General features: G+C 61.3%; 3 protein-coding genes across 14 annotated transcripts in view; 1 reads left to right on the forward strand and 2 right to left on the reverse strand.

The window, feature by feature from the left end:
* Positions 1-44: 44 nt before the first annotated feature.
* Positions 45-14045, reverse strand: DMTN (dematin actin binding protein). 12 transcript variants are annotated; one of them, XM_070765405.1, is made up of 16 exons: positions 13970-14045; positions 6635-6696; positions 5708-5782; positions 5128-5283; positions 4876-4920; positions 4561-4669; positions 4168-4224; positions 3936-4091; positions 3467-3585; positions 3226-3334; positions 2577-2644; positions 2046-2094; positions 1938-1945; positions 1721-1780; positions 1522-1602; positions 45-1417 (listed from the first exon to the last, which is right to left on the reverse strand). In XM_070765405.1, exons 2-16 carry the CDS (start codon positions 6650-6652, stop codon positions 1304-1306), a joined length of 1224 nt encoding a protein of 407 aa, XP_070621506.1. In that variant the 5' UTR covers positions 6653-6696; positions 13970-14045; the 3' UTR covers positions 45-1303. The 12 variants fall into 12 exon arrangements, with proteins under 12 accessions (XP_070621506.1, XP_070621513.1, XP_070621507.1 ...); XM_070765412.1 differs by lacking the exon at positions 13970-14045 and adding an exon at positions 13533-13624 and having other exon boundaries at positions 1938-1970; XM_070765406.1 differs by lacking the exon at positions 13970-14045 and adding an exon at positions 13533-13560.
* A 2363-nt stretch (positions 14046-16408) lies between these two features.
* On the forward strand, positions 16409-17561 carry PBDC1 (polysaccharide biosynthesis domain containing 1). The gene is made up of 6 exons (XM_070765415.1): positions 16409-16457; positions 16538-16603; positions 16691-16750; positions 16827-16967; positions 17054-17165; positions 17242-17561. The coding sequence occupies exons 1-6, from the start codon at positions 16434-16436 to the stop codon at positions 17358-17360; spliced, it is 522 nt and encodes a 173-aa protein (XP_070621516.1). The 5' UTR covers positions 16409-16433; the 3' UTR covers positions 17361-17561.
* A 147-nt stretch (positions 17562-17708) lies between these two features.
* The window catches only part of XPO7 (exportin 7), a 29917-nt gene continuing 26836 nt past the window's right edge, over positions 17709-20789 (reverse strand). Inside the window, exons 26-28 of the mRNA XM_070765401.1 lie at positions 19492-19590; positions 19281-19408; positions 17709-18836 (exon numbers count right to left, since the gene is read on the reverse strand). Of these exons, the coding sequence (XP_070621502.1) occupies positions 18743-18836; positions 19281-19408; positions 19492-19590 (321 nt within the window). The 3' untranslated portion in view covers positions 17709-18742. The remainder of the gene's footprint in view (positions 18837-19280; positions 19409-19491; positions 19591-20789) is intronic.

Raw genomic sequence — 20789 nt, forward strand, 5'->3', positions numbered from 1 at the left:
CCTACCCAGCCCGGTTCGAAGGAAACACCAGCGCCAGACGAAGGTTTTCCAATAAAGCTGCTTCACGTTTAATTAAAAAGGGGGAAAGGGTCACAGGTCTTCACATCAGCCAAAGTAGGTGGGCGGAGCCACATTTAACAACATTCACATAAGTTGCGCTCTACGTTTGCAGAGTGGAATGACGGGGAAGGGAAGGGCGGGGGGGGCGGGGGGGCGGAGTTCCAGTCTTGGCAACCTCTAGCATGGCTTTGTCCTCAGGCAGCCGGGTTTCAGGTGGGGGGGGCACACTCGGGGTTTGCCATTTCGGGGGAGTTGAGATGCAACAGGAGCTGCCACCTCCCTCACACCCATCCCCAGGTGCCAGGTTCCTCAAGAGCCCCCCCTCCCTCGAGCCCTCCCCTGGGGCCAGGAGCCCCCTCTCTGCTGGGTGTGGCATCCTGTGGAGGTTGCTGGCAAGGAGGGAGGGAGAACTTGGGTCAGGGGGCTTCTGTGGCTGGATTCTCCTTTCATGGGTGAGCTGGAGATTCCACACCCACCTCAAGGCCTGCAGTGAGGGAGGGGGTTCCAGCCTTGTGCCCACCAGCATAATTGGAAAGAAGGGGCGGCTCCTGACCCCCCCCCCCCAGTGCTCTTCCTCCAGCCAGCAGCAGTTGGTGCAGCTCTCCTCCAGGCGCCCCCCCTCCCAAGCCCTTGCTGCTCACGTCAGCCGTTCTGTCCATGTCCATCTTTACCCAGTCGAATGCCTTCTGGCTTGGCCTCTGCACCCTCTTGGCTCAGCCGCGTGGGAAGGTCCAGGCGCTCTGGAATGACTTAAACTGTCCCGGAAATGGGGAAGGGGAAGGGGATGCACAAGAGGGCTGTGAGGGATGGTCCTTCAACCTTCAGAGACTGGACAATCCCTGGAGACCCAGCCCGACTCTGCACTAAGAAGGCCCAGTGGTCCAGCAACTCTGAAGGGGGGGGCAAGCCTGGGGGGGAAGAGAATGAAGGCAGCTGGGAGGGAGAGTGGCCGGTGCTCCACGAAGCTTTTCTGGAGAGACAACAGGGCCACCACACATCGACTCCTGCTGGATGGCGGCTGAGGAGGAGCCCCCCCTGCTTTCTCCCAACTGCTGCAGGGGGGCCACACGTTCCCAGGCGGCTCCTCTCCCCCTGCCCGACTGGGGCCGGCCGGCTTCCTCTTCCTCGTGGCTGGGGTGGGGGGAGGAGTGTCCTTGGCGCCTGCCCACGAGGCGCCCTAAAGCCTCTGCGATGCACGACACACGTGGAGCTCCCGCTGGGCAGGGAGGCTGCGAGGGGGGGCTCAGAAGAGGAAGGCCGCCTTCTTCAGCTCGTTCCGCTTCCACAGGGCCAGGCGGCAGAACTCCTCGGGGGCCATCGCAAAGACCCGGCAGAAGTCCTCGGGCGACAGGTGCCGCTGCAGGGGGGCACAAAGAGGAGGGGGAGGAGGGCTGCTGCTTTGGAGGGGCTGGGCCGGGTCTGCCCACCTGGGCCGGAGGGGCCGGAGGGGGGGTGCCCTACCTCAAGTCGCGTCCGGTCCACTCCGGGCGGCAGCTTGACCCTCCCTCGGTTGGTCACCAGCAGCATCTCGTAGGGATAAATCTTTGGCGGGGGAGAAGCAAAGGGGCAGCCGGTCATCAGGCCTGCGGAGGGAAGGAAGCCAGGCTCTGCTCCCCCCCTGCCTCCCCCACATCTGCCCCCCCCACGGGCGCCCTCTGACCTTTTGCTCCAGGATGCTGGGGAGGGAGCTGCCTCGGTCCATGTGGCTCTTCTGGCCGTTCTGTGGGGGAAGAGGGGCACGCGGGGCCTGAGCGGAGGGAGTGGGGTGCCCGGCCCTTGCCCCCTCCTCAGGCCGGCCCCTCCCGTGTCTGAGGGTGCTGGGGGGAGGGGCGGCCTCTGTGCTGCTGCTCTCTGCCCCCACCGGGGGGCCTGCTCACCTGCAGCCCTGCAAGAGAGAAGGGGGGGTGAGGCTGGGGGAGGGGAGGGAGTGGGTCAGCCTCTGTGCCCCCCCACCAGGCCTGCAACAGGACAGGAGCCTCTCTTACCTGCACTGCCCTTGTCGCTGCTGCCGGTTCCAAACTCGGTTGACTGTAGCTGGGGCGAGAGGAGAGCAGAGCCCGTCACCCAGGGGTCAAGGCGGCTTCTCTCGCCTCCCGCTAAGCTGACCATGGCCCAGGCGAGGCCTCAGCAGCTGAGAGGAGGCTGCTCCCCCTGCAGGGCTGGAGCCCCCCACCCAGGCACGGCCGGAGAGGCGCCCCACGAGTTCTCCCAATGCCCACCTGGCCAGAGGAATTGGGGCAGGATGGGCGGTGGGAGGGAGGGAGGGCAGGGGGGTTGAAAGGCCTGGGAGACGCTGCCCGGAACACTTGCCCTCTTCTCCCGTGGATGCTGAGCCCCCCCCCCCATTTCCTCACTTCCTTTCCCTCTCTGGGCAGTTGAGCAAGTGGAAATCCCGGAGCCCCCTTGCAAGGCAACCTGCCCGCCCCACCTGCCTGCCTCCCAGGTGCCCCCTCCCACTGCTCCGTGTGTGTGTGTGTGTGTGTGTGTGTGTGTGTGTGTGTGTGTGTCCCGCTTACCCTGGCCAGCGTGTGTCTCCCGGAGGCAGGAAGCGACGTTGCTGGTTTTGAGCTCCCTCCATGCGAACCTGGAAGAGAAACAGCCGGTCAGTGTGGGGCCCGAGGATGGGCTGGTCAGCGGGTGGAGCAGAAACACCTTTGGCAGTGACAGGCGAGGAAATATGGCTGGTGGGGAGGGGGGGCTGGGGGCACGGAGGGCTTGGAAGGGGTCATTCTTTTTAAAATAATTAGATTTCCTGATGTATATTGTGGCATTTATTATGTTGTAGGCCTGGAAATCTCATGAATGAATAGATGGATAAAATAAATGAGGTGGGATTGTTCTGTCGGAACTCACAAGACCGGACAAGAGACCCTGGGCTTTAATCCAATCCCCAGCAGGCCGGTCTGACGGGTCCTCAGGAGGGACGTGCCCCTCCCCCTGTGTGAGCCCCCCCCTGGCCTTCCTCCCTCTGGCACCCGTAGCCCTTGGAGGAGGTTTGGACAGCCTGGAGGGTCACTGCGGGTCCCGGTTCCTTCTCTTACGGGGTGGGGGTGGGGGGTGGATCAGACCCCCTGCAGAGTCCCTTCCATGACTGTCAGGGATTCTCTGCACACAGCCCCCCCCTTCCCTCCCCCTGGGGCCGTGTCCCTCCCCAGCATCACTCACAGGAGGCCTGGAAGGGAGTTCGGTCTGGGAGGGATCGGGTCTTCCTCCGGATGGGCAGCGACTTCTCCATCTCCTCCTTCAGGATGAGTCTGCCCAGGTTGGAGGCCACCTGCAGGGGGGGGGAGAAGGAAGAGGTCTGGGAGGAGCCACCCCCCCCCGAGTGCCCCCTCCCTCTCCCAATCCTCCATACACACACACACACACACCCCGCCATCCACGGGGGAGGGGGGCTTCCCGCTACCTTGCTCAGCTCCTGTTCCTGCTGCTCCCTCAGGCTCCGCCTCTCCTCTTCCTCCTCCTCCTCCTCCTCGGCCACCTCCCCTCCCCTCTTGGACGCCTTCTGCCTCCGCCACTCGGTCTCTGCGAAGAAGAAGAAGAGGACGGAATGCGGACGGACACCTTCCAGTTGATTGGGATGGGAGGTGTTTGAAGGGGGTGGCTGGACTGCAGGGCTTTTATTGTGATGAACTGCTTTCATCACTGTGACACTGAACTATATATTACGAAATGTTTTTATTATTATGAAATGTTTTAATCTGAGTTTATGGTTTATAATGATTGCTCTAAGCCGCCCAGTGGGTGGCAGATGAATTCAGGTGCGTAGGCAGGTAGGTAGAGATAGATATGGAGACCATCACTACGTACGTGGCGGAAGGAACCCATCGTAATGGAAAGGCTCCCTTGGGGCTTTGGGGTGGGGGAGCACCTACCGACGACCGCCAGGGAAGGCGGACAGGGCCAGTAGTCGGTCTCAATCTTGGCCGGCTGGCTGGGGTCCGGGGGCTGAGCAGCCGGGAATTTGGAGGACTCAATAATCAGGCCCTCAATCATCCGCTTGTTCTCGGGCGTCGGGGCCGGGCCGGCCTCTGGAAGAGGTCAAGGGTCATGAGCCCCAGATGATGCTGCCCCCCCTCCACCCCCCATCACGGGAGGGGCTCCTACCCTTCTGCTTGTAGATGGGGGGCTTCTTGTAGATGTTGATCTCCGCAGTGTTGGTCTCTGGGGAAGGGAGAGAGGTGGGGAAGGTGGCCAGGCCCTCCCCCATTCCCTCTTCTGTGGACCCCCCCTCCCTCCCTCCCTCCACGGCATAGTTGCAGAGTAACTCCACTTTTGGGGGGGGAACTGCGCCCTGGTCACTCGGAGGCTGGACTGAAACCAGCAACCTCTGGTGCCTGCAAAGCTCCTCCAGGGAAGAAAAGCCAAAGGGCGGGTGGGGCGCGGACTCCTCGGTGATGGCCCCAGGCTTTATGGAAAGGAATCCCTGCAGCTCCAAGCGAGGAAAGGCTGCTGAGCCCTTGGACTGCCTGGCAATTGGGAATGGGGGGAAGGCCATACCAGGATGATGGAAGTGCTGGAGTCCCGCACGGTTCCTGCTGCCGGCCCGGTGCCCGGAGGCTTTGCCGAGACTTCCTGGGGATTTGGCATCCACCCACTCATGGCTGACCTGAAAGCAGAGAGCGCGTGGATGGAGGGCCACCCAGGAGAAGGCCCTGCTGTCTCCTCGGCCGTCTCCCCAGGGCTTCGTGTCCCGGCCTCCCAAGAGAGGCTCCTCCCTTCAAGGCTTCCTCACTGAGGGACGGCAAGGCCCCCACCTCAGCCCATCTAGCCTGAGCCCCCTCCCAGTGCCCCCCCCTCCGGAGGAGCACTTACTTCTGGCGAGGGGGGAGGCGAGAGGGACGTGGGCGAGAGCGACGGCTGCAAGAGGAAGAGCGGGAGAGGCGGGCATTACGCGACGTTCCTCCGACACCGCCTGACAGGGCTGGGCTGCTCTGGCCATGGCGGCACATCCACGTGGGAGTGTGGACAGGAGTTCAGCCGCCCCCCCCCTCCCCCCCCGTAGGGTGGGCAGCTGGTGGGGCAGAGCCTGCAGGGGGCGCCCTCCCTTGGCAACGCTGGCCTCACCTCTCGGCTCCGCGGGCGCTGCACCTGGTCCAGGAGGGAGTAGGTGAAGTGGGGCTCGTAGATCATCAGGTCCGGGCGCTCGATGTCCAGGATGGCCTTGTCCCGGGGGAGGGCGGCCAGGTCCTTGTAGCCCAGGACCTCGTCGTCCATCTTGGCCTGGGAAGGCGGGAGGAGGGGCGGGCGGCTGCGTGTGGGTGGGTGGGTGGGTGTGATCCACAGAGGGGGAGAAGCCAGGGGCTCCCACAAGGCCCAGACCGGGGCTCCTCTGCCAGGGGAGCAGGGAGGCCCGAGTGCGAGACCCGCCACCCAGGGGCACAAAGCCAGCCCCTCTCTCTAGGGGCCCAGGTTTCCTCCTTGAGAGCCGGAAGCATCCCAGCCTCCCTGGACTCTCCCAAGCTTCAACTAACTCTCCCCCCTCCATCCTAGGGCTGAGGAACCCCCACCTCAAATATGGGGGTCCTGGTCTCCTTGGTCCCTCCCGGCTCAGGGCCCCCCTTCCACCTGCCCCCTCTGCTCCCCATGGTTGTCTAGCAGCAGGAGGGAGGGAGGCCGGGGGGGGGGGGGCCCTGCAGTCTCTCACCGTGATGCTGGAGGGGGATCCGGGGGGGCCTGAGCCCCGGGCCGAGAGGACGATGCTCCTTGGGGACGTCAGCTGCTGTGGGGGGGAAGAAAAGCAGGCGGCCAGTCGGGAGATGTCCGTGCATAAGCGCACCGTTGCGCCCACCCTCCCTGTCCTACTGTCTTGTTTACTTCATTTATTTATGTGTAAGATTTCAATGCGCCCTTCTCGAAGCGACTCAGGGCCGCGCATAATACTGCAAATGCTCCTTATTGGCTTTTATCGTTGCTTTTTCTAACGTAACGTTTAGGGAAACTATCAACCGTGGCTCTGGGGGATGGTGGAGTCCAGCGCAATTCTGCGACTGCACCTGGGCAGGTAACACCTGCGTGTCCACGTGTGATTTCACTACCTGCCCAGGTGCAGTCGTGGAATTGTGCTGGACTCCACCAGCCCTCAGAGCCACGGGGGGGGGGGCGGGGGGCGAGCACACCTCCCTGTTCCCCCTGAGCAGCCCCCCCCCCCGGCCTTTTTGCAGGGACCATGTCTTGTTCTGCAGACGACAATGGATTCACCGCCAGCCTCTGGGGCCACCTTGCAACAGCCACTGCCTGGTGCTGGTGGTGGGGGCCTCCCCTGCTTCCTGCTGGACCCCCTTGCTAGAAGGAGCTCCTGTGGGGGCCGGGGGGGGGTTAAGGCCTGAAGCCCTTGGAGGCTCCCTCGGCCGGTTCCACAACCCAGACCGAGGAACAGAGGCATCCGGGGCAGGAGGAAGGGGACTCTGCTCATGATCCCTCCCTCACAGCACTGATGGTGTTGCCCAGTTTGGCAATGAGACCCCTGCAAGTGAACCGCCCGGCTCAGAGAGTGCCAAGCGCCTCCGGAAAGGAATCCTGGCCCCCGTTTTCCAACTCTGCTGGACAAACAACCCGCCCAGCCCAACTTTACCTTCTGCAACTTTTCCATCCGGCCTCCAGGCGGGCAGCCTAGGCTGGGTCACTCAGCAAGTCCTGGGGTGGGGAGAGAGGAGACAGGAGGTCAGCCGAGGCTCTGGGCGTGTGTGTGCTGCGTTTGTGTGTGCCAGTGTGTACAGATGTGCTGTCCGATTGCAATCCTGGCAGGGGACCTTCAACCTGGGCAGGGCTGGAATCCCAGGGAGCGGGAGGAGGGGATTGGGGTCATTCTTTGTCAAGTGGACCAGGTGTCCACTTGACTGATTTTGGCAGCCTCACTTGAAAAGAAACCATGACAAAAACATATACGACAGGAAAAACCGCGCTCTTTCCTTCAATCCTCTTCATTAGAAAGAGTGTTATTTCCATTGCTCCGTTTTCCCACCTTCAATCTTCTTTACTTTTATTTAATTAGAAAGAGCTCATTTTCTTCTACCTTATATGTTGCTTTTGCCATGGTTTCTTTTCAAATGTGGCTTCAATTTCATCTGGTCCACTTGACAAAGAATAACCCATTTCCCACCTTCACAAGGAGCCTCTGCGTGGGGAGGGGGAAAACCCACCCAGCTTCAGAATGAGAGGCGCCCCCCCCCCCGCCCTCTCTGGCTGAACTCACTCGCTTGGGGTCTCAAGCCACAAGCTCTCTGCCTTCCGTCCCTCCCTTGCAGCGCCAGACCAAGACGAGTAAGGAAGGAAGACGGGTCAGTTTTGCCCACAACGCATCGCGAGTTTTTTCAGTGAAAACGTGCTGAATATTGCAAACAATCGTCCTGGCAGGGAGTTGGGGGGGTGTGCAAAATGTTTACTTCTTCCTGGGGGGGGGGAACGTAACAGAAAATAGTGGAGAAACACTGCCATGCCCCCCCCCAGGAGGTTTGTGTTTGCTTATGCTATCTATTTTAATTGGAAATAATCAATATAAAAGTATTTAGCCGCCCCGAGTTTGTGTAGAGGGGCGGCATACAAATCCAATAAATAAATAAATAAATAAATAAATAAATAAATAAATAAATAAATTTATTTTTTTTTAGAAAAAGAGAAACACCGCCCTGATATATACACACACACACTGGTCATTCTCCAGAGTGAGGCCCATGAAATCTGCCTTCAGCCAGTGAAATAGCCTCACACCCAGAGTGGTGACCCAGAGCTCCAGGAGGCCTGGGGGGGCTGCTTGGGGGCTGTGGAGTGTTAACAATGAAAGCCAACTGGGGGGGGGAGCCAGGAGACCCTGGACAGCCAGTTCCAGCCCCCTCCATCCCCGTGCCCCTCCCAGCAGTTGGCCTTCATTGTCAGCACTGTTATTCCTTGTGTTGAAGGGCTGAGATTCCCTTCCTGGATGGGGGGGGCACGAGTGAAGTCACCCCTGGGGGGTCTCCCACAGCTGCGCTGCCCACTCGGCACATGGGCAGGAACCCCAGCTCTGAGTGGCTTTGCGTGAGTGGCGGCTGCTGCCTTCTGCCCTTGACCCAGACCGTGCCCCTCCTGCCCCCCCCCGAGGATGCCCTGGGCTGCTTGGCTTTCAAGGGTGAGGGAGGGGCCTTTGCCGGAGGCTCCAGAGGCCACGGAGGAGCAGCTGTGGCAGGAGGAGGAAGAGGAGGAGCAGCGGTTCCCACCTTTCTCTCCTTCTGCCCCAGGGGAGAGGCCCCTCCCTGTCCTGTGCAGGGCTTCCGCCTTGACCTTAGCAGCTCTGCCCCCCTCTCCTCCCTCCCATCCCGCAAGCGAAGTGCCCAGGGACCCCCTCCTCCCCCTCCACCCCAGGGACCGCCTGCCTGATGCCGCCTGGTTGCCTGGAGCAGAGCCCGGGAGTTGAGCAGGAAAACACACCACCAGCAGGGCCCTTGCTGCTGCTGCTCCCTCGCTCCCTCCCTCCGTGGGGGTCGCTGGGGCCTTCGGTCTGAAGGAGAGAAGCTCTCTGGAGCCCCCAGTTCAGGCAGGCAGCCTTCCCAAGCCCCCCCCCCCAACAGTCCTTTTCTGTGACCAGAGGGGCCTTGAAAGGAGCCCCCCCCCGGAGCCTTTTTCCCACCCTCCCCATCTCACCCTGGTTCCCAATACCCCACAGGGGGAGCAAGTTGCCTACCGAGGAGCTCCCGGGGGGGTGGGGGGAGAAAGAGACCCAAAGCAGAGGGAGCTGCCCTCCAAGAGCGCAGGTGGGACCACAGGCAGAAGGGGGACCCCGAGGGCCGTTGGGGGGGCAGGGGGCAGGCCTTTGGGGGGCAGCCGAAGTCCAGGCAGAGCAGGTGGGGGCATGGCTCCTCCCCCCCCTCAAAGGCTACTCTGTGTGCAGGAGGGCAGACGAAGGGCACCAGATAAGGCCGCATTCTCTGGCTGGGCACCGGCCGCCCTGAGCTCACATTTTCCACAGCACACAGACTGGGGGGGGGGGGAGGGGGGCGGCTGTGGGGAGAAGCACCCTTTGTTCTCCTGAGGGCTGCCTCATTTGGGGCCTCTGGAGACGCAGCACTGGCCCAGGTCCTCCCCAGGGGCATTTAGACCTTCCTTCCTCCACCCTGGACCAGCAGGTGTTGCCCCTAGAAAGCTCCCTTTGCTGGGTTGGTGCCACCATCACACACACACACACACACATACACACACACAGGCTCTCGGGGAGTTGAGGGAGTTCACAATCTTGAGTGGCTGTTTTCTTTTGCCTCCTTATTTTTATCAGCCCCCCCCCCCCCGGGTCGTCTGTGGACAGGAAGCTTTGGAACCGACCCAAACGCAAGACTTTGAAGCCAGCGATGCCTTCGCCCTGTGGAAGGACAGTGAGCCACACAAACGAGGTTTTGTGGGATGAATTGGGCGGAGCAGACCACACACACATCCCCAGGGCTGTGGGAGGCTGGGTGGGGGTTTTTTTGAGAAGGGGGCACCAAGCCAGGAGCTTTTGCCTGCAAATGGCAGCCACTCGCGCACCAGCTCTGGCACCTGAGCTTAGAAGCTGAACCAAAAAGTCCCATCAGGACCTGGGTTGCCTTCCCACCCCCCCTGTGTCGGTGGCCCCCTCCCCCCCCTTTGAACTCAGGAGTGTGTGGAGACGCAGCAGCCGAAAGGAAGAGGAACCAGGGGGCAACACTGAAGGCCAGAAGGGCTCCATGTGGACCCAGCCCATCTCCCCTGGAAGCCCCCACGGACGTGCCATGGCTGGAGGAGAGGGGGGCTGGGCATTCTGCCGGGAAGGGGGGCCCTTGTCCCACTACTCACTCAACGTCTGCAACCCAAAGACAGACAGGTTTTGCACCTGCATCCAATGGTTTATGTTTGGCTGGAGCAGAAACTGCCTGAGCCCAGTCTTGCACACCCGCATATTCCCTTACACGCCTAACTGTCCCCCAGCTTGAACCGGCCCTTTGTAGAGAGACAACTCTCGGAATGGGGGGGCACTTCCCCCCCATCTTAGCCCAAGGCTCAGCCCCCCTTGGGACACACCGTCTAGGAAGCTGAAACCCCGGGGGTCTTTTCAGGGTCCTGCCTGGCCCTGGTTCCTCTGGCTTTGTAATCCCGCTCCCAGGTTATTTATGGAATTTCTGGGCTGCCAACTTCCTGCAGAGTCACGGTGCCTTCTGCCAAGATCCAAGCACGCAGCCAACGACACCGAAGCAGCCAGGTGGCCACCGCCTCCCCTGAGTGCCCCGTTCTACCCTATCAGAACCTCCTGACAACCGTCTCTTTTCTTCCATGTGCACTGAGCGCATCGGCACCAAAGACAAACTCCGCGGGGGTCCAACCACACGTGGCCAATGGAGATTTCTACTCCGTCCAATGGCAACCTGCCAGCCTGAGCAGGAGGGAGGAAGCCCCGAGGCAGCGCGACCCCCACGAGAGGCGGGGCAGCCCCTGGAGAGCCCCCGCCCGAAGCCCCCGCAGGCCCCGTCCGGCCCGCTGCCAGCGCCTCCGCCGAGGGAAAGCTCCCCGGAGGAGGCGCAGCGCCCGGGTCTCCTCCGGCGCGGTTATCGGCAGCGCCCAGCGGGGCCACGCCCGGACCACCAGCCGACAGCGGCCCCTCCGGCACGGTCCGCGTGCACAGCGCCGATAAGGGAGCCCCGAGGCCCCCCCGCAGCCCCGGCCCCACGGAGGGCGGCAAGCGCGGTCCCAGCTCCCCGGCGGCCGAGGTCCCCGAGTCCCCTCGCTGGGCACGGAAGCCGAAAGCCTCCCACTAGCCGCCGGCCGGTCCCAGCTGCCTGGAACGGGCCGTGGCGGTCCACTCGGGGCTGAATGCCGGCCTCGGCCCGGTCCCGAGCGGCTTTGGGCACCGCGTGGGGACGGCGGGGAAGACGAAGGCGGCCGAAGAGAAAAGGCGCTCGATCCCGGGCGGAGGCTCCTTCCATTCCCGGGCCCTCTTCCTTCCTTCCTTCCTTCCTTCCTTCCTTCCTTCCTTCCTTCCTTCCTTCCTCCCTCCCTCCCTCCCTCCCTCCCTCCCTCCCTCTAGTCAACGTTCCCACTTTATCTTAAGGCATGCTGCCCCTATTTTTATTCTGAGCAGGATGGCTCTTCTGTGCCAGGAAGGTGGCGACGCAGCTGCCCACTCCCACAGCTGTCCCAGAAAGCCCCCAACGAAGCCCCCAGAGCCAGGCACCCCAAAGCCACACGGCAAAGTCAGAGTAGGTGCCTGTCCATAAGCCAAGCCCCCCCTTCTCCTCCTCTTTTGCCCCAGAGGAAACACCCGCCCTCTTCCTGGCCCAGCAATGTCCCCCTCTCCCCCCTCCCGGAAATGTTCACAAGAGGCTGCAGAAAGAAACAAGGGATTCTGACAACAGGCTGCACAGGAGTCACTTGGGCTGCGCTGTGGAGCAGCTCTTCCGCCAGCCTCCCATGCGCCTTCCTGCGGGGAGATTGCCCACCACCTCATTTGCAAAGGCCAAAGACTGGGAGTAGCTTAAATGTCCATCACCCTTTCCTTCTTAAAGATTTATGCCCTCCTCTGGAGCGGTCCAGCTATTGTTGTGGCCAAACAGCCCTGAGGTGGACAGGGGTTTTCCACTTCAGGTACAAATACAGAAACAATCTACATGAAAATAAGGGAAGCTTGAATTTCTGATTCCACCAAAGAAAGGAGGTTCTGGAGCCCCTGCCTCACCTGTCCAGGAGGGGGAGGAGGGGGAGAATTGTGGGGTCCTTGGTGCTTTCCAACCAAGGAAAGACCCTCCCCAGGAGGAAGGGAGGAGGAGGAGGCTTCTCTTCCCAGAGGGGAGACCCACCCAGCCAAGCCCCCTGGCCTCCAGCAACCGGCCAAGGCCCAACCAGAGAGCTCTTCCAAAGGGGACTCGAATACTGAGGGCTTCCGGGCGGGAAAAGACCCACAAGCCAAAAGGACGCTGGTCATAGGTGGAATGAATTCAAGAACTGAGCAGTGAAAACCATTCAGAGCCCTGTTAAAAGATTGTGCCATAAATGCCTCCTGTTTGGAAAGGCTGCGCTTGTGCCCTGGTTTCAGCTTGAAGACCACAATGTGGATCCCCCCCTGCCTCCTCCAGCCAAGCCCACCAGCCCCTGAGACCCTGCCTGCCACCTTCAGAGACAGAGCTGCAGCTGAGGACTAAATGTTCCCCAGATGCAGCACCAGAGAGCAAAGGCTCCAGTCGCCCATCGCCTCCTGTGCTGAAGGTGCGGGAGGGTTGAGGCCCAAGCCCAGGGAGGAAACCAGGGGCCAGGCCTGCGCTTCCCTTGCATTCCATCTCGGCTGCTACAAGGCTGCTACCTCAAGCTGCGTCCCTCAGGCTGCCCCTGATTCGCACAACTCGAGCACACAGCAGGCGCCACGTCCAGGAGAGGCCGCTTCCAGGAGACATCGCTGGGCTCTTCCCCCCCGGGGCCCCAGCGTCTCCAGAGAAGCCTCAGAGGGCGTTGGGGAGGGGGGCGCTGGCGCGAGGCCAAAGCGGACAGAGGCCTGGGCGGCTCCGAGGGGGCTGAGGGGCAGCCGAGCCCGAGCAGCGCCGCTCCCCGCCGCAGGGGCCGACGGAGGTCGCCAGGGGGGCAAACGGGAGCTGCCCGCGGCGACACAGACAGGCGCATGCGCGCTCGGCCCCCGCCACTTTCCCCTCAGCGAGCAGCGCGCGGGGCGCCGGGCAGGGGAGGCCGGGCTGGGCCCGTGGATGCCCCGCGGGAGGGGCGGCGGCGGCGGCCTTTTCCCCGAGAGCTTCTCTCCCCCCCCTGCCCGTCCCCGCCCGCGCCCCCCCCCCCCTCGTCCGGCGGGACAGGACTGTGCGGCCGCGGCAGAGAAGAGCGGCGGCCCGGCCTCCTCCGCGGAGGGCAGCGCGGGCGGCCAGTTGCGAGGCGCAGGTCCCGCGGGAGTCCCGGGCGGCAGGTGGAGCGGCGCCGCTTCCCATTCCCAGCCCCCCCCCCCCCCCAGCATCCCGGCAGGGCCTCCTTACCGGCGGGCGCAGGCGGAGGGCGCAGGCGGCAGGCGGGGGCCGGGAGGCAGCGGGCAAGAGACGCGCCCCGCCGAGCCGCTCCTTCTGCCCGCCCCCTGCGGCTCCGCGCCCGCCGTGACGAAGCAGGACTGGGCGCGCCGGGCGAGGCGGAGGGTCGGGCAGCCGCCCCCGGAAACACCCCCCGCCCTCCCCCGCAACCCCCCCCCCGCCCCTGGTCTCCCGCCTCCCCCGCCCCCCCCGGCCCCGCAGCCCCGGAGCTCTAGCAAGCGGCGCGGAGGGGCCTGGCCCGCCCTGCCCCTCCTACCTTCCCAGGAGCCGCCGGCCTCGGGCGGGGGGAGCGCTCCATGCCGCCGCCGCCACCCGCCCCACCACCAGCATCCCTGCGCCGCCGCCCCGTCGTCCACGGCAACCTGCGCCGGAGCCGCCTCCCCACCCCCTCCTCCCCCTCCGCGGCGGCGGCGTCTGTCATTGGGCGCCGCCCCGAAAAACGCCGCGCTCAGCCCCCCGCCCCTCCCGGCCCACCTGCCAGCGGCGCGGCTGAAGGCTTGCGCGGACCCGGCGGGGAAGGCGGGGACGCCTGTCGCAAAGGCGGCCACGGACGGCGCGCTTCCTCCGGCGGTGGCTGGGCTGCTCCTGGGCGGTGAACTCGGGGCCTGAAGGGCCGGAGGGCGACGGCGGCCAAGCACGGGCAGCCGCCTCGGACGGAGGAGTCTGGGCCCAAGAAGCGGGGAGCGGCCGCCCTCCATCCCCGGGACGCTCCAGCAGAGCCTTTGGCGGCCACGCGGCCAGGACGGCCCGAGAAACCCCCCTCGCCGCGGCCTCCCCCCGGCTCTCCGGCACGGCTACCGAAGAGCGACGCGGGAGCCGAACTGCCCCGAGATCCCCTGGGACGCAAGGGGAGCCTGGCGGAGGTCCCAGAGGGGAACTAGAGGCTCCGAGCCACCGGACCCAACTCTTACCGACCGAGAAGAAGTGATGGGAGGCGAACGTGGTGCGGAGGGACCCCGGCATCCTGGGATTGCATAGGGGGCAGACACAAGCGAGGGTCTCAGACTTTCAGGGAGCTCATTTCAACACCTTGATAGAACTCGGGAAGGATCCGTGGACCTTAAAGGGGAAAAAACAGTCAAAAAGTTTGGGAAACAGAAAGGAGGCTATGAAACTCCTGCTTAGAATAATAACACTGAAGAGATGCAGGGAGATAGCAGCGTGGTTGCGTAAAGAACCCTCCGATAACTTGAAAGATAAACAAGACCAGAATAAAAATAAAAGGCACTGTCTTTTTTCTTTTCTGTAAAAATAGATGCCAGGAAGGAGTTGCTGCCCATCACCTCCTTGCCATCTTCTGTTAGTGGATTGGTCATTTCCTTGACCTTTTTCTTATTTTTTTAATGGTTACTTTTTTAAAAAAATTGAAATTTGTTGCAAGTCTTAGCTCATCCTGAGCCTCAATTTTCCTGATCGTGATTGCAGGTTGAGGCTCTATATGCTGGTATTCCACCTCTTTCCATTTTTTTATACTTGACCTTTTTAATCTTTCAATTTATCAGAAAGATTTTTGTGCAATCGTGCTGGTTTCTTCTTAGAAACATAGAAGTCTGACGGCAGAAAAAGACCTCATGGTCCATCTAGTCTGCCCTTATACTATTTTCTGTATTTTATCTTAGGATGGATATATGTTTATCCCAGGCATGTTTAAATTCAGTTACTGTGGATTTATCTACCACGTCTGCTGGAAGTTTGTTCCAAGGATCTACTACTCTTTCAGTAAAATAATTCTTGGATTTGTTGTATTTCTTTTTCAACGGTACTGTGCCGGACTGGGCTTTTATGATGTTTTTGGAGTTGCTTCTTGAGTTGTTTTTCCCTTTAGGATTTTAATCTGTTGAATCTCACCTAGGCTCCCTTTGAGTTTGTTAAGACATTGGTTGGATTATGTTCTATTGCCTGTGTTTGCATCACCGCTCTGAGTCTTCGGAGAGGGGCGGCATACAAATCTAATAAATTATTATTATTATTACTATTACTATTATTATTATATTATCACATTAAATTCCAAAGCTCCTGCAATATTAATCCCTTCTTTTATTTAATCTCTATTAGTAAGAATTGCTCCTTCCTCTACTTTTTGGATGACAAAGTGGGCTCCCAATGAACCTGCTGGATCTCCTACCAGTTGATGTCAGGGGAGTTTGAGCCCTCCGTTGCTTCAGTGGTGTCTTTGCTGCATACTTCAGTTAACTGATTTGGCAAAACCTTCTTCTATTTCCTCTGCTCAGCTGAGTTGCCTCTAGCACATCCTTATGACCACGTCATTCGTTTCCCCCTTTATACAACCTTAACCCAAATGTATTCAGGGAGACTATTAGGGCATCTTGACAGGCTCTGATTCCCAAGAGATCACTCAAGGCGCCTTGTTCTTCCTGACAGACCTAAAGTAGCTTGAGGGGTCAAATCAGTGCATTGCACGAATAAGCTGTTCTGCCAGTTAATTAATTTATTTGTTCGGTTTTTATGCCACCCTTCTCCTTAGACTCAAGGCAGCTTACAACCTGTTAGCCATAGCACTTCTCAACAGAGCCCCCAGCCTCTTGCCCCCCAAATCCGGGTCCTCATTTGAGCCCCCTCGGAAGGAGGGAAGGCTGAGGCAACCTGGAGCCGGTCCTCACTGTTAGGAAACTTCTCCTTAATTCCAGGTTGCTTCCCTCCTTCGTTAGTTTCCATCCCTTGTTTCTTGTCCTCCCCTCAGGTGCTGCCCCCCCTTCTTTGAAGGAGCCCCTCAAATATGGGGAGGCTGCAGTGTCCCTCCTTGTCCTCCTCTGCCCAGAGACCCAAATCCTGCAGCCCATCTGGAGAGACTTTTGTCCGCAGGCCTTTAATCCTCTTATTCGCTTTTGTCTCCCTCGCAGAGTTGCGGGATTCTCGGAGGCCGAGTCGGCGCTTCCATGAGGCGTGGACTTCAACTCCCAGAATCCCTGAGGTGGCGTCCCTGGCGCAAGAATCCTGGGAGTTGAAGTCCACAAGCCGAGCGCAGCGCTGCTCCAAGGCCCAGGGGGGCGACATTCGTTCGAGAGCGAGGCAGCCTAGAAGCGGAGCCCACAGGGGGCGCAATGCGCGAGGTGTGGCCGTCGAGGGGCCCCCGTGGCTGCGGCCTCTGAAGGACAGGGCGAAGGGCCCTTATTCGGCCGGCGTGGCAGCGGGGACCCGCCTGGCACATTCCCGGCTCGGGTGGCGCCCTTCCCTCCCGCTCGAAGGAACCGCGGCTGATCCCGGGCCGCCGAGGGACGGGGCGTTCTGGGCCGGGGGCGAGCGAGCGAGGGACGGGGGCCGCTTTCCTCCCCACCCCTCCCGACGGGCAGAGGGCGGGGCCTGCTGGGGGCGGGGCCTGCTGGGGGCGGGCCTCTCTCCCTCAGCCAGGGCGGCATGGCGGCGGCGAGGGGCGCGCTGGTGAGCGGGGGCTGCGGGCGCGGGGCGGGCGGGGCGCCCCCTCCTTCCCCCTCCCTCACTGCCCCCCCCTCTCCCCTCAGGGCGCGCGGGAAGCGGCGGAGGCGGCGCACGTGCTCTCGCTGCCGGCCGAGGCCTTCGGGAACGACGTGAGTGCCGGGCGGGACGGGGCGGGTGGGCGGCGGGTGTGGCTGGGGCGCTCACCGCTGCCTCCCTCCCTTCTCTCCCCCCGGCAGCCGCGGCTGGAGGCGGCGTGGGCCGAGCGGGCCTTCCAGCACGCCCAGGTCTACTTCCACGTGAGTGCGGGGGGTGGGGTGGGCGGAGGGGAGGGAGGCGCGTCGTCGTCCCCCGCTGACCCTCCGGCCCCCGCAGCTCCTCTCGGCCGCTGACCCCGCGGCGCTCCGGCTCACCCGCGCCGACGACCGGATCTACGCGGCCTTCCGGCGGAGCTTCCCGGACCTGCGCGTCGACCGGCTGGAGGTGGAGGCGCTCAAGTCGGAGGCGGCCAAGGAGGTGCCCGGGGGAGGGGGGGAGAGAGGAGGGGGGGGCTGTTGTTCGGGTGGGGGGGGTCCTCACCGCTCCCCTCTTTCCCCCCCCAGAGGTGGCGGCCCTTCTGCCTGCAGTTCGAGGGGGCGGTGGAGGACTTCAACCTGGGGACCCTCCTGCGCCTGGACTGCCGCCAGGGCTACTCGGAGGAGAACTCCATCCTGGGTGAGTGACAGCAGGGTCAAGGGGGGGGAGGGTCCCCAGGACGCCCCCTCCTCACCCGCCTCTCTCCTCTCCGCAGCCCCGCGCATCCAGTTCCTGGCCATTGAGATTGCGCGCAACCGCGAAGGCTGTAACAGTGCCGTGTACCGACAGGCGGCCACTCCAGAAGCCCAGCCAGACCCAACTGGACCCTGCTGAACCTGACCGGACAAGAGCCCTGCGAGGGGGGCTGAGGGCACCCATGGGCAGGAGGGGGGGTCCTCTTTGGGGGGCTGCCTTCCCTTCTGGCCGGCCCGTGACCCCCCCACAACCCCCCTTGGAGGAAGTTTGCCTTCGGTGGTTCTGTGTGCGAGAGGCTCTTGGCTTGCAAAGAACAGCTAAACGCCACTTTTGATGGAATCTTGCTGTGTCCCTTGTTTTTCTTTGGAGAGATGGAGCCTCAAGTGTGTAGAGACCCCCCCACCCCCCCACCCGTTGGGGAGGACCCTGCGACCTGCACACCCCACACCCCCCCAGAAAGGAAGGCTCCGGCCTCGTTGCACACAGTTCAGTAGAAACCACTTTTCATTTATTTGCAGCCACAATTCTTACACAATGCTTGCATCACACATCCGTACGAGTCATTCAGCAACCTGGTCGCACAAAAAGGACCCAGCACACAATCGCCAGAGGGGACCCCCCCCCACGGAGACCCTAGTCAGGAAGAAAAGCCACCGGGCTCGCTCGGAGGGGGAGGGGGCCGAACACTAGCAGCCGAAGGGCAGGGCCAGCTGGGGGCAAGGGGGGGGGTCCCGTCTCCCCCGATTTCCCCTCAATTGAACCTTTAACCAAGGTTCCCACCGCTTGAGTGGGGGGAGAGGGTTGTCTGAGGGGGTCGGGTGCACCATGGGGGGGGGGAGGGCAGCGGCCCACCGTCTCCAGAGCCAGAAGGGGCTCCGTGAAAGAGGGGGGGCAGGAGTTGTTTGCAGGTGCTGCCGCCAGAGAGCCCAGCCCTCCCACCTCCCGAGAGAGACGGCAGGGGAGGGGGCGTGCGTGTACTTGGGGGGGGGCATGGCTTTGAGCTCCTAAGGAGGGCAGGTGGGGGAGGACGGCCTAAGTTGAAGGGTGGGGGGGCAGATAAGAAAAATATACATTTGGAATTTTACACTTGTGCCTCTACACTAGTTACTAAATATAATAACTCTGTACTCTCACCCCCCCCTTGCCCAGTCATGTGGCAGGCAGTTCCACTGGCGTATCACCCTCGCTCTGGCATCGGTGCCCTATGTAAAAATTTCAGTCACGCTTTTTTTTTTCAAACTTGAGTCAATATAAACCTTGTTCAAAATGTTATGAAAAAATGTACATGTTTATACAAGGCAGGCTGTGGCAGGACACCGGGTTCCTCTTGACGTTCGCGCCGGGCGGTGCCCGTTGTGCCTCCCCAAGGAAAACCAACCCTCTCCGAATGAACCTTCTACTACGCCCCCCCCTCCTGCAGCCGAAGCCCCGGGGGGGCCGGCAGGGATCGGAAACGCCCGCGTGTCTTTCCATCGGAAAAGTTAACCTCCTCGGCCCGGAGAGCGGCTCCTGGCGAGACGTCAGCTCATCATGTCGTTGCTGTTGACCCCGTAGGCCGAGTTCTTCATGGAATCGTTCACTTCCCGACGGAACGCGGACAGATTCTGTGTAAACCTGGCGGGAAGGGAGAGGCGGTTTTTTGGGGGGGTGCTTGCTTGGACCCCCCCTTCTGCCCAACAGCTCCGCCCGTTCTCGGGGAATCGCGCAACAACGGCCCAAGTCCAACTCCTGGCAAAAAACGGGGTTCTCGAACGCTCTGAATCACAGCTGTGAAAACCTGGACGCTCCCAATTTTTCCTTCCATTTTCTTGGATTTTGACCGCAAGCAAAGTGTGAGCTACTTCCTCACTTTGGAAAGGAGCCAAAGGACCGAAGGCTTCTGAAAGGGCAACTAACTCTCCTGCAGGATTCCACGGGGGGCAGAAGGCATGGGGGAGCCCCACATGGCCTACTGACCAACACCCCCCCCCCGGCCCTGGAGTGATCCCCCAGTGGTGCCTTTTTCTCAGAATTGCACCTCACAAGGACGAGGGAGCTGCATCTTGTGGAAATACTCACCGATCGCGATTCTTGGTCAGCAGGTTCCTCTCGATGCCCTCCATGAGGTTCTCGAAGCAGAGGTGCATGGCTTGCTGCTTCTCGGGGGGCTGGCTGTTGACGATGCTGTTCCTTAGATCCGAGAAATACTGCCGAGGGAGAGGTCACCGTGAGCGATGCAGGGCAGTGGGTCGACCCACAGGGAGCCCAGCACCCCCCTCGGGGGCCTCACCTTTTCATTGAGGAGTATCAAGCCAAGCAGAGGCCGCGACATGGACCACTGGTTCCGGCAGTCTTCAAATATGATGATGTTCAACACCGTGGAGAGCATCTGGAAGAAGGACCAAGCACAGCCCGGTCAACGCTACGGTTCGACTGAGCTCCCACTGGGACCCTGGCGGGGCTGATGGGCAAACGGTGGCCGAGACACAGGACACCTCATCTGACCCACGGCAATTGGGTCAGACGGGAAGAAAGGAGGATCTAAGCCCTACGAATGAGTCTTGAGAAATTGGGAGTGGGAATGCCCGGTCCAGTGATGGTGCCGAAAGCGCAAGCCCATGCGTGCCCACACCCATAATTCTGTCCCCCCATATGCCCTGCCCCTCACACATGTGCACACAACCCCCTGCTGCCGCGCTCCCTGACTTGTGGTGGGCCCCGTAGTCCCGTTTTTTGCCCCCCCAGGCCCTAGAGGCTTTCTCGGAGCCCAAGGAGGGGGAAATGCCCCCCCCGAGGCCCTCTGGAGGCTGAAAATGCCCTCCCAGAGCCTCTGCGTGAGCTGAAAACCAGCCAGGCAGCGCACACATGCGCACTGGAGCTGAGCTAAGGCAATGGGTCATGTGGCGGCCGATATGGCTCCGCGTGCCACTTGTGCCGCCCATGCCATAGGTTTGCCATCACGGGTCTAGTCTGACCGAGAGAAGGACTATGGGTGACACAGGAGGAGCCTTCCAATATCCGAGGGGCTGGAGCTGGTTTCCAAAGAAAGACACACCAAGATCTCTCTCTCTCTCTCCACACGTCCAACAAATAAGAAAATGGCAGGAGCACTCAGGCAATTTACGGTCTGCTCCCAACAACCTGGTCCTCATTCTACTGACCTCAGAAGGGTGGAAGGCTGAAGCAGCCCTAGTACGTACTAAGTAAACAGCCACAGAGTTCCGCTCTGAATATTCTATGACTCTGAGTTACGTGGACTCCATGAGCTGCAGTTCTCAAAAACAAGGGCACGCAGGGCCACCTCATTCGCAAACTAGAGGATTTGCCTGCTGGCCAGGGGGAAGGGTCAGGAGCAGAAAACAGAGTGACCAGCTGCTTCAAATGAAGTGTATATTCTCCCTATTCCAGGGATACGTGAGACATTTTGAAACAAGCTGGACTGAAAGGGGAAAAAAATGAAATTAAGATTGTTGGGAGAAATATTCTGAGGAATGATGCCAGATGCAAACGTTGGGCTGCTGATGGACTGGAGAGAGAAGAACCGAACCCTCTGGACTGCAGGGAGGAGGGACTGGGAGGGTCTGGAAC

This window comes from Erythrolamprus reginae, chromosome 12, assembly GCF_031021105.1.
Source record: "Erythrolamprus reginae isolate rEryReg1 chromosome 12, rEryReg1.hap1, whole genome shotgun sequence".
NCBI lineage: Eukaryota > Metazoa > Chordata > Lepidosauria > Squamata > Dipsadidae > Erythrolamprus > Erythrolamprus reginae.

What these genes read in the sequence shown, in the direction of transcription:
- PBDC1 (XM_070765415.1), top strand. Translation starts at nt 16,434, where the DNA reads ATGGCGGCGGCGAGGGGCGCGCTG. An exon ending in CGGCGGCGAGGGGCGCGCTG is followed by an intron (nt 16,458 to 16,537) that starts GTGAGCGGGGGC and finishes CTCTCCCCTCAG; the next exon opens with GGCGCGCGGGAAGCGGCGGA. An exon ending in GGAGGAGAACTCCATCCTGG is followed by an intron (nt 17,166 to 17,241) that starts GTGAGTGACAGC and finishes TCCTCTCCGCAG; the next exon opens with CCCCGCGCATCCAGTTCCTG.
- DMTN (XM_070765405.1), bottom strand. An exon ending in AGCGCCCGCGGAGCCGAGAG is followed by an intron (nt 4,921 to 5,127) that starts GTGAGGCCAGCG and finishes TTCCTCTTGCAG; the next exon opens with CCGTCGCTCTCGCCCACGTC. An exon ending in CGCCTCCCCCCTCGCCAGAA is followed by an intron (nt 4,670 to 4,875) that starts GTAAGTGCTCCT and finishes CTCTGCTTTCAG; the next exon opens with GTCAGCCATGAGTGGGTGGA.